This window comes from Musca autumnalis, unplaced genomic scaffold, assembly GCF_047663935.1.
Source record: "Musca autumnalis isolate F117 unplaced genomic scaffold, ASM4766393v1 scaffold_2, whole genome shotgun sequence".
Lineage (NCBI taxonomy): Eukaryota > Metazoa > Arthropoda > Insecta > Diptera > Muscidae > Musca > Musca autumnalis.
In genome coordinates this window covers 45490573-45505891 of record NW_027411755.1, presented here as the reverse complement: position 1 = coordinate 45505891, position 15319 = coordinate 45490573, and the positions used below count along the sequence as shown (strand labels likewise).

The 15319-nt window shown below is 35.8% G+C and overlaps 1 protein-coding gene across 5 annotated transcripts in view; it reads left to right on the top strand.

Moving 5' to 3' along the window:
* Positions 1-15319, top strand: part of osp (myosin phosphatase Rho interacting protein outspread) — a 442634-nt gene that overhangs the window by 333880 nt on the left and 93435 nt on the right. For all 5 annotated transcript variants that reach the window (XM_073967644.1, XM_073967645.1, XM_073967641.1 and 2 more), the window contains exon 5: positions 12654-13581. In XM_073967644.1, coding sequence (XP_073823745.1) covers positions 12654-13581 — 928 coding nt within the window. The remainder of the gene's footprint in view (positions 1-12653; positions 13582-15319) is intronic.

The window sequence follows — 15319 nt, the reverse complement described above, 5'->3', positions numbered from 1 at the left end:
AAATATTTTTTAAAAAATCCACGTCTTGTAGAACTATTGAAAAAATATTTTTTAAAAAATCCACGTTTTGAAAGACTATTGAAAAAATATTTTTTAAAAATACACGTTTTGTAAGACTATTGAAAAAATATTTTTTAAAAAAATCCACGTTTTGTGAGACTGTTGAAAAAATATGTAAAAAAAAATTCACGTTTTGTAAGACTATTGAAAAAATATTTTTAAAAAATCCACGTTTTGTAAGATTATTGAAAAAATATTTTTTAAAAATCCACGTTTTGTAAGATTATTGAAAAAATATTTTTTAAAAAATCCACGTTTTGTAAGATTATTGAAAAAATATTTTTTAAAAAATCCACGTTTTGTAAGATTATTAAAAAAATATTTTTTAAAAAATCCACGTTTTGTAAGATTATTGAAAAAATATTTTTTAAAAATCCACGTTTTGTAAAATTATTGAAAAAATATTATTTAAAAAATCCACGTTATGTTAGACTATTAAAAAAATATTTTTAAAAAATCCACGTTTTGTAAGATTATTGAACAAATATTTTTTAAAAAATAAACGTTTTGTAAGACTATTGAAAAAATATTTTTAAAAACATCTACGTCATGTATGCCAATTGAAAAAAATATTTTTTAAAAACATCCACGTCATGTAGAACTTTTTAAAATATCCACGTATTGTAGAACTGTTGAAAAAATATATTTTAAAATAAAATATTTAACTACTTGTAGATCTATTGAAAAAATCAACGTGTTTTAGGTCACTTGAAAAAATATATATTTTTTTTAAAGCCACATTAAGTTTTTCTATTTAAAAAAATATTTTTACGTTTTTATGTTTTGACTTTCATATGTTTTTGATATTTTTCAACTGTAACTTTAAATCCTCCTTTTTTCTCGCTGTAAATACAATAAACTTCTTAATTTATTTCAATTATCTCAATGTGTATCTTAATAATTCTTTTGCCGCTTGGCAAACCAAGACGTTTCTACTAATCTTCAGAATTTTCATCTTTCAACTCCATTCTCTTACCATCTGTGATGAATCATAACCTCAATTCACTTTTTTGCGAACAGCTTCCTTTTTAATTTATTTTGACATTTTAATTAACTTCCAAACATAATAATTTGGGTCATTTAGTTAACATGAAAAATACAAAACCTATCTCAAAATTATAAATCTCCCCTTAACAAAAAAATCAACAACAGCAACAACTACAAAAAAATAACTAAGGAAATAAATAATTGTCCATATGCGCCAAATTCATGTCTTTGGACGCCCATTTTTATCAACACCTATTTTTGCAGCAGTCTGCTGCAACAATCTGCTGTTTGTTGGCTGGTCATTTCCTGCAAAGTCGACACACCAGGGCCACTTTTTAAATATGTTGCAATTGTCTACTTAGTTTAGCAAAGCCATATCCTATAGCAACTCCAATACATTTACCGAGCTATAGACGCACACACACACTTCTTTTTGAAACGAAAAATATAAATATGGCGCATTTTCTTAAAGCGTTTCTCACGCTGTGATTTGCGATTAAACTTTTGCGATTAAAAGATTAAATTAATAAGCAGTTATTTGCCTCCTTTCGGGCCAATATGCCTTCTTGCTGCTGCTATAACCTGGTCATTTTATTACTGATATCTTCAGACAAATATCCAACTAACTAGTTAAGTTGGCCATGTGGGACAGACACACACACCCAGCCGCCCGGCCGTATTGCTTAGTTTAATATACTATCGGTTCAAAACCTGCAGTTCTCTCAGTCTGAAAATGGTAGATAGGCTCCTCATATATGTATGAATGAATGTGTGTTATAATATTGGTTATGCGAAATATTTCTGATTGTATTGCCACAAGTGTTTTGTGGCATTTTCAGGTATTGGCGGCTTTTATTTTGTGAATAATTTCCAGAAAATTTATAAATGACACTAAGTGAAGTGACCGGCGTTTTGTTCGCCACATTGGCTTCTTTGCGGTGTTAAAGAGTTATAATTTACAACTTTACTCAAGGCTCTATTATTAAAAGCCGACATTAAAATATTAACAAAAAAAAAAAAAAAGAAGCGAACGCATAATGCAGCCTAAAAGGCCTTTTCCTTTTGCTGGCATCCATAATGAATGGCCAAATAGTAGATTGAGGTCGTTCTTCTTCAAAGCAATATGCGAAAAAAGATTTTCTCTGAAATAAAAAAACTATAAGAAACTAATTTCGTACAGATGGCTAGAAGGTATTCTTATTATACCATAAGGTCTTCTCACGGATGACCACAAGGTCTTCTCATGGAATACCATAAGATATTCTCATATAAAAACAGAAGGTCTTCAATATATTTAGGAGGTGTAGATAATATTTCTAACAATTTAAGAAGGCTTAGTTAATATTTTCAATAGTTTTAGCGGGCGTGGATAACATTTCAAATAACAATAGGAGGCGTGGATACTATTTCCAACAATTTTAGGAAGCGTGGATAGTATTTCCCACAATTGTAGGAGGCGTGGATAATATTTCCAACAATTTTAGGAGGCTTGGATAATATTTCCAACATTTTTAGCAGGCGTGGTTAATATTTCCAACAATTTTAGAAGGCGTGGATAATATTTCCTACAATTTTAGGAGGCGTGGATAACATTTCCAACAATTTTAGGAGGCGTGGATAATATTTCCAACAATTTTAGGAGGCGTGGATCGTATTTCCAACAATTTTAGGAGGCGTGGATCGTATTTCCAACAATTTTAGGAGGCGTGGAATATTTCCAACAATTTTGGGAGGCTTGGATAATATTTCCAACAATTTTAGGAAGCATGAATACTATTTCCAACAATTTTAGGAAGCATAGATAATATTTCAAACAATTTTAGGAGGCGTGGATAATATTTCCAACAATTTTAGGAGGCGTGGATAATATTTCCAACAATTCTAGGAGGCGTGGATAATATTTCCAACAATTTTAGGAGGCGTGGATAATATTTCCAACAATTTTAGGAGGCGTGGATAATATTTCCAACAATTTTAGGAGGCGTGGATAATATTTCCAACAATTTTAGGAGGCGTGGATAATATGTCTAACAATTTTAGGAGGCATGGATAATATTTCCAACAATTTTAGGAGGCGTGGATAATATTTCCAACAATTTTAGGAGGCGTGGATAATATTTCCAACAATTTTAGGAGGCGTGGATAATATTTCCAACAATTTTAGGAGGCGTGGATAATATTTCCAACAATTTTAGGAGGCGTGGTAATATTTCCATCAATTTTAGGAGGCGTGGATAATATTTCCAACAATTTTAGGAGGCGTGGATAATATTTCCAACAATTTTAGGAGGCGTGGATAATATTTCCAACAATTTTAGGAGGCGTGGATAATATTTCCAACAATTTTAGGAGGCGTGGTAATATTTCCAACAATTTCAGGAGGCGTGGATAATATTTCCAACAATTTTAGAAAGCGTGGATAATATTTCCAACAATTTTAGGATGCGTGGATAATATTTCCAACAATTTTAGGATGCGTGGATAATATTTCCAACAATTTTAGGAAGCGTGGATAATATTTCCAACAATTTTAGGAAGCGTGGATAATATTTCCAACAATTTTAGAAAGCGTGGATAATATTTCCAACAATTTTAGGATGCGTGGATAATATTTCCAACAATTTTAGGATGCGTGGATAATATTTCCAACAATTTTAGGAGGCGTGGATAATATTTCCAAAAAATTTAGGAGGTGTTAATAACATCTCTAACATTTTTAGGAGGTGTGTATAACATTTCCAACAACTTCAGGAAGCGTGGATAATATTTACAGCAATTTTAGGAGGCGTGGATAATATTTCCAACAATTTTAGCAGCCGTGGATAATATTTCCAACAATTTTAGGAGACGTGGATAATATTTCCAACAATTTTAGGAGACGTGGATAATATTTCCAACAATTTTAGGAGACGTGGATAATATTTCCAAAAATTTTATGAGACTTGGATAATATATCCAACAATTTTAGGACGCGTGGATAATATTTTCAACAATTTTAGGAGGCGTGGATAATATTTACAACGATTTTAGGAGGCATGGATAATATTTCCAACATTTTTAGGAGGCGTGGATAATATTTCAAACAATTTTAGGAGGCATGGATAATATTTCCAACAATTTTAGGAGGGGTGGATAGTATTTCCAACAATTTTAGAATGCGCGGATAATATTTCCAACAGTTTTAGGAGGCGTGGATAATATTTCCAACAATTTTAGGAGGCGTGGATAATATTTCCAACAATTTTGGGAGGCGTGGATAAAATTTCCAACAATTTTAGGAGTCGTGGATAATGTTTCCAAAAATTTTAGGAGGCGTGGATAATATTTCCAACAATTTTAGGAGGCATGGATAATATTTCCAACAATTTTAGGAGGCGTGCATAATATTTCCAACAACTTTAGGATGCATGGATAATATTTCCAACATTTTTAGGAGACGTGGATAATATTTTCAACAATTTTAGGAGGCATGGATAATATTTCCAACATTTTTAGGAGGCGTGGATAATATTTCCAACAATTTTAGGAGGCATGGATAATATTTCCAACATTTTTAGGAGGCGTGGATAATATTTCCAACATTTTTAGGAGGCGTGGATAATATTTCCAACAATTTTAGGAGGCGTGGATAATATTTCCAACAATTTTAGGAGGCGTGGATAATATTTCCAACAATTTTAGGAGGCGTGGATAATATTTCCAACAATTTTAAAAGGCGTGGATAATATTTCCAACAATTTTAGGAGGCGTGGATAATATTTCCAACAATTTTAGGAGGCGTGGATAATATTTCCAACAATTTTAGGAGGCGTGGATAATATTTCCAACAATTTTAGGAGGCGTGGATAATATTTCCAACAATTTTAGGAGGCGTGGATAATATTTCCAACAATTTGGGAAGCGTAGATAATATTTCCAACAATTTGGGAGGCGTGGATAATATTTCCAACAATTTGGGAAGCGTAGATAATATTTCCAACAATTTGGGAAGCGTAGATAATATTCCAACTCTGTTAGGAAGCGTGGATAATATTTCCAACAATTTCAAGAGGCGTGGATAATATTTCCAACAATTTGGGAAGCGTAGATAATATTCCAACTCTGTTAGGAAGCGTGGATAATATTTCCAACAATTTCAAGAGGCGTGGATAATATTTCCAACAATTTGGGAAGCGTAGATAATATTCCAACTCTGTTAGGAAGCGTGGATAATATTTCCAACAATTTCAAGAGGCGTGGATAATATTTCCAACAATTTGGGAAGCGTAGATAATATTCCAACTCTGTTAGGAAGCGTGGATAATATTTCCAACAATTTCAAGAGGCGTGGATAATATTTCCAACAATTTGGGAAGCGTAGATAATATTCCAACTCTGTTAGGAAGCGTGGATAATATTTCCAACAATTTCAAGAGGCGTGGATAATATTTCCAACAATTTTGGATAATATTTCCAACAATTTTAGGAGGCGTGGATAATATTTCCAACAATTTTAGGAGGCGTGGATAATATTTCCAACAATTTTAGGAGGCGTGGATAATATTTTCAACAATTTTAGGAGGCGTGGATATTATTTCCAACAATTTTAGGAGGCGTGGATAATATTTCCAACAATTTTAGGAGGCGTGGATAATATTTCCAACAATTTTCGGAGGCGTGGATAATATTTCCAACAATTTTCGGAGGCGTGGATAATATTTCCAACAATTTTAAAAGGCGTGGATAATATTTCCAACAATTTTAGGAGGCGTGGATAATATTTCCAACAATTTTAGGAGGCGTGGATAATATTTCCAACAATTTTAGGAGGCGTGGATAATATTTCCAACAATTTTAGGAGGCGTGGATAATATTTCCAACAATTTTAGGAAGCGTGGATAATATTTCCATCAGTTTTAGGAGGCGTGGTTAATATTTGCTACAATTTTAGAAGGCGAGGATAATAATTCAAAAAAAAATTAAGGAGGCGTGGATAATATTTCCAACAATTTTAGGAGGCGGGGATAATAATTCAAAAAAAATTAAGGAGGTGTGGATAATATTTCCAACAATTTTAGGAGGCGGGGATAATAATTCAAAAAAAAAATAAGGAGGCGTGGATAATATTTCCAACAATTTTAGGAGTCGGGGATAATAATTCAAAAAAAAAATAAGGAGGCGTGGATAATATTTCCAACAATTTTAGGAGGCGGGGATAATATTTCCAACAATTTTAGGAAGCGTGGATAATATTTCCAATAATTTTAGGAGGCGTGGATAATATTTTCAACAATTTTAGGAAGCGTGGATAATATTTCCAACAATTTTAGGAGGCGGGGATAATATTTCCAACAATTTTAGGAAGCGTGGATAATATTTCCAATAATTTTAGGAGGCGTGGATAATATTTTCAACAATTTTAGGAAGCGTGGATAATATTTCCAATAATTTTAGGAGGCGTGGATAATATTTTCAACAATTTTAGGAGGCGGGGATAATATTTCAAAAAATGGATAACAATTTTAGGAGGCGTGGATAATATTTTCAACAATTTTAGGAGGCGGGGATAATATTTCAAAAAATGGATAACAATTTTAGGAGGCGTGGATAATATTTCCGAATATTTTAGGTGCCGTGCATAATATTTTCAACAATTTTAGGAAGCGTGAATAATATTTCCAACAATTTAGGAGGTGTGGATAATACTTCCAACAATTTTAGGAGGCGTGGATAATATTTCGAACAATTTTAGGAGGCGTGGATAATATTTCCGAATATTTTAGGTGGCGTGCATAATATTTTCCCACAATTTTGGGAAGCCTATATAATATTTCCAAGAATTTCAGGAGACGTGGATAATACTTCCAACAATTTTAGGAGGCGTTGGTAATATTTCTACAATTTTACGAAGCGTGGATAATAGTTCCAACAATTTTTGGGGGCATGTTATCCACGCTAACATATTAAAATGAACTCAATGACAAGAAGTCTTCCCCTAAGACAGCAGGTCCCTACTCTGATGGCCGCTTTCAGCTTTCAAATGAAAGTGTTCTCTAATAAATTATGACAATAAAAAAACCTTCTTCCCCATTACATCGAAAGCGATTTTGTCTTGAAAGATTAGTTCAGGAACAGGTTTTCTCCAATTTTCCATAGAAAGGAATATTTAAATCAAGATTTGGATGTTCACTTTGTTGTCATTTTGTTAAGAAATTTTGTGTTTTTTTTTTTCCTTGCTAAAAATGTTTCCTTTTTGTTGTTGTTGCAATCTGTGGACATTCAGACGACAGAGAAAAGCAACAACTACTCTGGTCCACCTTTGCAGCTAGCAAAACAAAAAATATCAAATATAAATTATGATAAAGTAATATGGCTTTAACCGAATAAAGGTAAAAACCACATTGGCAAATATCACCAAATGGCTTAGGTTCTACTAAGCAGGTTTTCACATGTTCCTTCTTTCATTTTGCCAGAAGTTTTGGTTGTGGTCAAAAGAATTTTTAGAATTTTGTGATGTTACAAGTTGTGTGCTTTCCTGATTTGGTTTGAGTACTTCTCTTAGAAGAACAAAAAAAAAAGATGTTGAAAACAGGATAGCATCCATCCATGATGCTAAACATTTCCTAGTGAGATCTTCATGTGATTTACAGTCATTGAGGAAACATAAACAATTTATTTTTGGCTTGTCTTGTTTTTCTCTCCCGGTGACTGGAGACCAGATTTGGTCTGGGCACTAGGACACTTCTTCCTTGTTGCTTTGATGCTGTTGCTGTGGCTTATTTGGCTAATGCATTTATGCAGCATGTCGTGGCTGTTACACGTTTGCTCCCTTCTGTGAAAGTAACACTTACATTTCCTACACGGCAGTTGGTCAACTATTCTTGCCATGTGAAAAATACACTCACTAACTTACACGTTTACACAGAGAGCGAGACGAACATGTGATTGTCGTTGCTGCCACAGACTGTTGCACCATTGGCTGCCTGGTTGAACGGACATTGCCATAGCGATTAGACAAAATCATAAACATTAAATCACAGCAGCAAGAAATAGTAGGAAATTGAATACTAATTGGCACCCTACTGAAACTGTCATAACTCGTTTGAATATCTTGTTGTGTAGTTGTTGGATTTGTTCATTCCAACATGATGTTTTTTGTTTTGTTTTCCTTTTTATTTGGGAATATTCACATCAAGAGCTGCAAGAGGGACTGGCCAAAGGAAAACGAAATATGAACAGAAGTTTAAAAACTACATTAATTAATTCAAGTCAAGTTCCGTTACTATTGGAATTCAGATCGAAAATGTCGATGAATTTATTAGAAAAATATTAAGAGCTGTGGATAACATTTTAGGTGTGGATAATATTTCCAACAATTTTAGGAGGCGTGGATCCATTTTACCGGTCGTGGATAATATTCCCAGCCATTTTACCAAGTGTGGATATTTAGCCATTTTACCAAGTGTGGATATTTAGCCATTTTACCAGATGTGGATAATATTTCCAGCCACTTTACCAGGCGTGGATAATATTTCCATCCATTTTACCAGGCGTGGATAATATTTCCAGCCACTTTACCAGGCGTGGATAATATTTCCAGCCACTTTACCAGGCGTGGATAATATTTCCATCCATTTTACCAGGCGTGGATAATATTTCCAGGCATTTTACCAGGCATGGATAATATTTCCAGTCATTTTACCAAACGTGGATAATATTTCCAGCCACTTTGCCAGGTGTGAATAATATTCCCAGGCGCTTTACCAGGCGTAGATAATATTTCCATGCACTTTACCAGGCGTGGATAATATTTCCAGCTACTTTACCAGATTTTTTCAGGCGTGGATAATATTTCCAGGCATTTTACCAGGCGTGGATAATATTTCCAACAATTTTTGGCGGCCTGGATAATGTTTCCAACAATTCCTGGGAGTCCTGGATAATATTTCTAACAATTTTGGAAGGCCTAGATAATGTTTCCGTCAATTTCCAGGCATTTTACCAGGCGTGGATAATATTTCCAACAATTTTTGGCGGCCTGGATAATGTTTCCAACAATTCCTGGGAGTCCTGGATAATATTTCTAACAATTTTGGAAGGCCTAGATAATGTTTCCGTCAATTTTTGGGAGGCCTGGATAATATTTCCAACCATTTCGGGCGGCCTGGATAATGTTTCCGTCAAATTTTGGGAGGCGTGGATACTATTTCCAACTATATAAGGAGGTGCGGATAATATTTCCAACTATTTTAGGAGGCGTGGATAATATTTCTAACTATTTTAGGAGGCGCGGATAATATTTCCAGTCATTTTACCAGGCGTGGATAATATTTCCAGGCATTTCACCAGACGTGGATAATATTTCCAGCCACTTTACCGGGCGTGGATAACATTTCCATCCATTTTACCAGGCGTGGATAATATTTCCAGGCATTCTACCTGGCGTGGATAATATTTCCAGGCATTTTACCAGGCGTGGATAATATTTCCAATGGCGTGGATAATATTTCCAGGCATTTTACCAGGCGCGGATAATATTTCCAATGGCGTGGATAATATTTCCAGGCATTTTACCAGGCGCGGATAATATTTCCAATGGCGTCGATAATATTTCCAGGCATTTTACCAGGCGCGGATAATATTTCCAATGGCGTGGATAATATTTCCAGGCATTTTACCAGGCGCGGATAATATTTCCAATGGCGTGGATAATATTTCCAGGCATTTTACCAGGCGCGGATAATATTTCCAATGGCGTGGATAATATTTCCAGGCATTTTACCAGGCGCGGATAATATTTCCAATGGCGTGGATAATAAATATTTCATCCAATGGCGTGGATAATAAATATTTCCCACAAATTTTGTATTTCCAGGCATTTTACCAGGTGCGGATAATATTTCCAATGGCGAGGATAATATTTCCAACAATTTTTGGCGGCCTGGATAATGTTTCCAACAATTCCTGGGAGGCCTGGATAATATTTCTAACAATTTTGGAAGGCCTAGATAATGTTTCCGTCAATTTTTGGGAGGCCTGGATAATATTTCCATCAATTTTGGGTGGCCTGGATAATGTTTCCAACAATTTTTGGGAGGCCTGGATAATACATATTTCCAGCCACTTTACCAGACGTGGATAATATTTCCTGCCACTTTACCAGGCGTGGATAATATATCCAACTATTTTAGGAGGCGCGGATAATATTTCTAACTATTTTAGGAGGCGCGGATAATATTTCCAACAATTTTAACAGGCGTGGATATTTCCAACAATTTTAACAGGCGTGGATATTTCCAACAATTTTGAGTGGCCTGGATAATGTTTCCAACAATTTTTGGGAGGCCTGGATATATTTCCAGCCACTTTACCAGATGTGGATAATATTTCCCGCCACTTTACCAGGCGTGGATAATATTTCCAACAATTTTGGGTGGCCTGGATAATGTTTCCAACACTTTTTGGGAGGCCTGGATATATTTCCAGCCACTTGACCAGACGTGGATAATATTTCCATCCACTTTACCAGACGTGGATAATATTTCCCGCCACTTTACCAGGCGTGGATAATATTTCCAGCCAATTTACCAGGCGTGGATAATATTTCCTGCCATTTTACCAATCGTGAATAATATTTCCATCCACTTTACCAGGCGTGGATAATATTTCCAGTCACTTAACCAGGCGTGGATAATATTTCCAGTCACTTAACCAGGCGTGGATAATATTTCCTGCCATTTTACCAATCGTGAATAATATTTCCATCCACTTTACCAGGCGTGGATAATATTTCCAACAATTTTGGGTGGCCTGGATAATGTTTCCAACACTTTTTGGGAGGCCTGGATATATTTCCAGCCACTTGACCAGACGTGGATAATATTTCCCGCCACTTTACTAGACGAGGATAATATTTCCCGCCACTTTACCAGGCGTGGATAATATTTCCAGCCAATTTACCAGGCGTGGATAATATTTCCTGCCATTTTACCAATCGTGAATAATATTTCCATCCACTTTACCAGGCGTGGATAATATTTCCAGTCACTTAACCAGGCGTGGATAATATTTCCAACCACTTTAAATGGCGTGGATAATATTTCCAACCACTTTAAATGGCGTGGATAATATTTCCAACCACTTTAAATGGCGTGGATAATATTTCCAACCACTTTAAATGGCGTGGATAATATTTCCAACCACTTTAAATGGCGTGGATAATATTTCCAACCACTTTAAATGGCGTGGATAATATTTCCATCCACTTTACCAGGCGTGGATAATATTTCCAGTCACTTAACCAGGCGTGGATAATATTTCCAACCACTTTAAATGGCGTGGATAATATTTCCAACCACTTTAAATGGCGTGGATAATATTTCCAACCACTTTAAATGGCGTGGATAATATTTCCAACCACTTTAAATGGCGTGGATAATATTTCCAACCACTTTAAATGGCGTGGATAATATTTCCAACCACTTTAAATGGCGTGGATAATATTTCCAACCACTTTAAATGGCGTGGATAATATTTCCAGCCACTTTACCAGGCATGGATAATATTTACAGCCCCTTTAGCACCTTTAGCAGGCGTGGATATTTCCAGCCACTTTACCAGGCGTGGATTATATTTAAAGCCCCTTCAGCAGTCGTGGATATTTCCAGTCGCTTTACCAGGCGTGGATAATATTTACAGCCCCTTTAGCAGGCGTGGATAATATTTACAGCCCCTTTAGCAGGCGTGGATATTTCCAGCCGCTTTACCAGGCGTGAATAATATTTACAGCCCCTTTAGCAGGCGTGGATATTTCCAGCCACTTTACCAGGCGTGGATAATATTTACAGCCCATTTAGCAGGCGTGGATATTTCCAGCCACTTTACCAGGCGTGGATAATATTTCCAACAATTTTGAGAGGCCTGGATAATGTTTTCAACAATTTTTGGGAGGCCTGGATAATATTTCAACAAATTTGGGAGGCCTGAATAATGTTTCCAACAATTTTTGGGAGGCCTGGATAATATTTCCAACAATTTTGAGAGGCTGGATAATGTTTCCGTCAATTTTTGGGAGGCCTGGATAATATTTCCAACAATTTCGGGAGGCCTGGATAATGTTTCCGTCAATTTTTGGGAGGCGTGGATAATATTTCCGTAAATTTTTGGGAGGCCTGGAAAATATATCTAACAATTTTAACAGGCGTGGATAATATTTTCGTACATTTTTTGGAAGCCTGGATAATATATCCAATAATTTTAACAGGCGTGGATAATATTTTTAACTATTTTAGGAGACCTGGATAATATTTCCAACTATTTTAGGAGGCCTGGATATATTTCCAACTATTTTGGGAGGCCTTGATAATGTTTCCAACAATTTCTGGAGGCCCGGATAATGTTTCCGTCAATTTTTGGGATGCCGTGGATAATATTTCCAACTATTTTAGGAGGCCTGGATAATATTTCCAACAATTTTAGAGGCCTGGATAATATTTCCAACAATTTTGGGAGGACTGGATAATGTTTCCAACAATTTTTGGGAGGCCTGGATAATTATTTCAAAATATTCTTCCCTTCGCTTCTGTAGGATATAATTAATTTTTCACTTTACCTTTCTCTCTTTTCAGCCCGAAACCGTTCCCCAGGCCTGCATTGATATGACCAAAGTTCTAGAGGTCACCACAGCCGAAGATGTCACCGGCCATAGCAATTCAATTGCCATAACGGCACCAGATCGTGTTACATTCGTTAAAGGTACCTGCCCTGAAGAATCCAAATGGTGGCTAAATATTTTGGTGGCCTTTCCCAAGGCCAAAGGTCGCCACAAACGTAATGCCACATTTCCGGGAGCACAGGCCACCACCACGAATACCAGCAGCCTGTTACAATCAAGTAATTCAGATGCCGCCAATTCAGCAGCTGTGGCTGCTGCTGTGGCACGCAGTCGTCATAATTCCTATCACAAGGATATTTTAACGTCCACCCAATCAACGGGTGTTTTAGGAGGAACTACCGTTTCGCCAGCGACAGCAACACTCAATGATGAAAAGAAGAAGTCCGTCGTCGTAACAAACGGTAATACAAAATTATGGTCACATAATGATGTTGTCGTTAAGACAACAACAAAAACAGCAACAAATTTAACAACAACAACAACCACAAGTGGCAATAGTAATCGAAAGAGCTCAGCGAACTCATCAAAAATCACTAAAAACTCCCGAACAAACATTAAAAACAATCATCGTAATAACAACAATATGGCTGGCGGGAATGTTGTAGCTTCTGTTACCCGCCATGGACGTGATGATGATGACGAGGAGGAGGATGATGACGATGTGGATGAAGTTGTTGTTGATGATGACGACGACGATGAAGAGGATGATGGTGTCGAAACTGGTGAAGATGATGAAGAGGATGACGACGATTTGGAAGAAGAGGAAAGTGGCCATTCCACTGGCGAGGAATGTAATACCAAAAAGAAAAGCTCAACGGCCAATAGCAACAATGTTCATGATGAAAATAATCGCAATGCTGTTAATGAAATTAAAAATAGAGGTATGTACCCTGCCATAATGCGCTATCACCATCAATAGCATTAACTAACTTTAGCTTTAACTGAACAGCTGAAGAAAGTTGTTGTTGTTAGCTGGAAAAAAATTGTGCAGTTATGTTGTTGATTATTTATTATTTCTTTTCGTTTAAACTTGGCCCGTTAAGGAATTGATTAAAATTGCCTAAATGTTTGTTGGTTGTAAAGTACCAGGAAATATGTTGCTGCTGTAATCAAGAAAGATGGTGAATAACGTTTGCAATACCCTACCGTACCGCACAGTAGTAGGGGGCTCTGTGCATTTGGTTTTAACCTAAACTTTAGCAATGTTTTGATAACAGTGAGGAGCATATAGTTTTGCAAATAAGATGTCTATTGAGTGACCAATTCTTTTTGAAATTATATTTAAAATCATGTTCAAGGTTAATTATTTATTTTTCATGTATTTTTTGTGGGTCATTCCATGCATTCAATTTATATTTTTTTACCATTTCTTCTCTTTAAATCTCTTGTCAATTCCTCAATTGAACATCTTGCGTGTACATTTCAATTACTATTTCACAATATCATACAACAAAACTGAGATTGATATGTCCGTCGCCTTCTTTGGATTGCAGACAGTTTTAAATGATATGTCCCCGTCGTCTTCATTACTACCAACAAACAAAGAAGAAACAACATTTCCGCCCGGTCATATTGAACTCTGGACAATCCACGCAGTACACAGAAACTCAATTCTAGGGGAGGGGTCAGAAGTTTTTTTGGAAGCGAAATATATTCAAGAATGTATGGAAAACTGTCATTGCATACGTTGCTGCCCCATGCAACAACATATCAATCAATAACATCTACATTTGATATGTATGTCGGTTTGTTTATCTTCATCTGTCAAATGTGTACAATATTACATTATGACTTTCATTGTCCAAAATTAAAAAAAAAAACTTCTCGTACAAAACGGAAATTTGACAAACTTAAAAATTATGCATATGATCAATGACTTTATAATTGAAATAAATAAATATTATTTATTTTGTTTTCTTAAACATTCTAGTGCACAGTGGGCCCACTTATTTGTACGTTTGAGCAAAAAATTAATGAATCGACTTAAAAATATAAATAAATCAGTAAAGAAGGGACCAAAGCCTGAAGTATATACCACACACCCCTGTGCAACTAATTGTAGTTTTTGGTGCATCACTGAACGGCTACATATATCCAAACCAACGTTATGTTGCAGCCACCATAATATTTCCAACAATTTGAAGAGGCGTGGATAACACTTCCAACAATTTAAGGAGGCGTGGACAACACTCCCAACAATTTTAGGGGGCGTGGATAACACTTCCAACAATTTAAGGAGGCGTGGACAACACTTCCCACAATTTTAGGAGGCGTGGATAACACTTCTAATATTTGTAGGAGGCGGATGCCACCGTGGTGCAATGGTATGCACGACCGCCTTGCACGCAGAAGGTCCGGGTTCGATTCCCCGGCCAGGCATCAAAATAACCCTCAGTAATGTTGGCGACATTTCCTGAGTATTTCTGCCTTGAAAAACTTCTCCACAAGTGGTGTCTTAAGACACGCCGTTCGAACTCGGCGATAAAAGGTAGGTCCCATATCATTGAGCTAAATATGAAACGGGGTGCACTCATTGATATGAGAGAAGTCTCCCTTGTCCCATATGGGATGTTGTGGAACAATGTTTTTTTATGTTATGTGGATAATATTTCCAAAAAT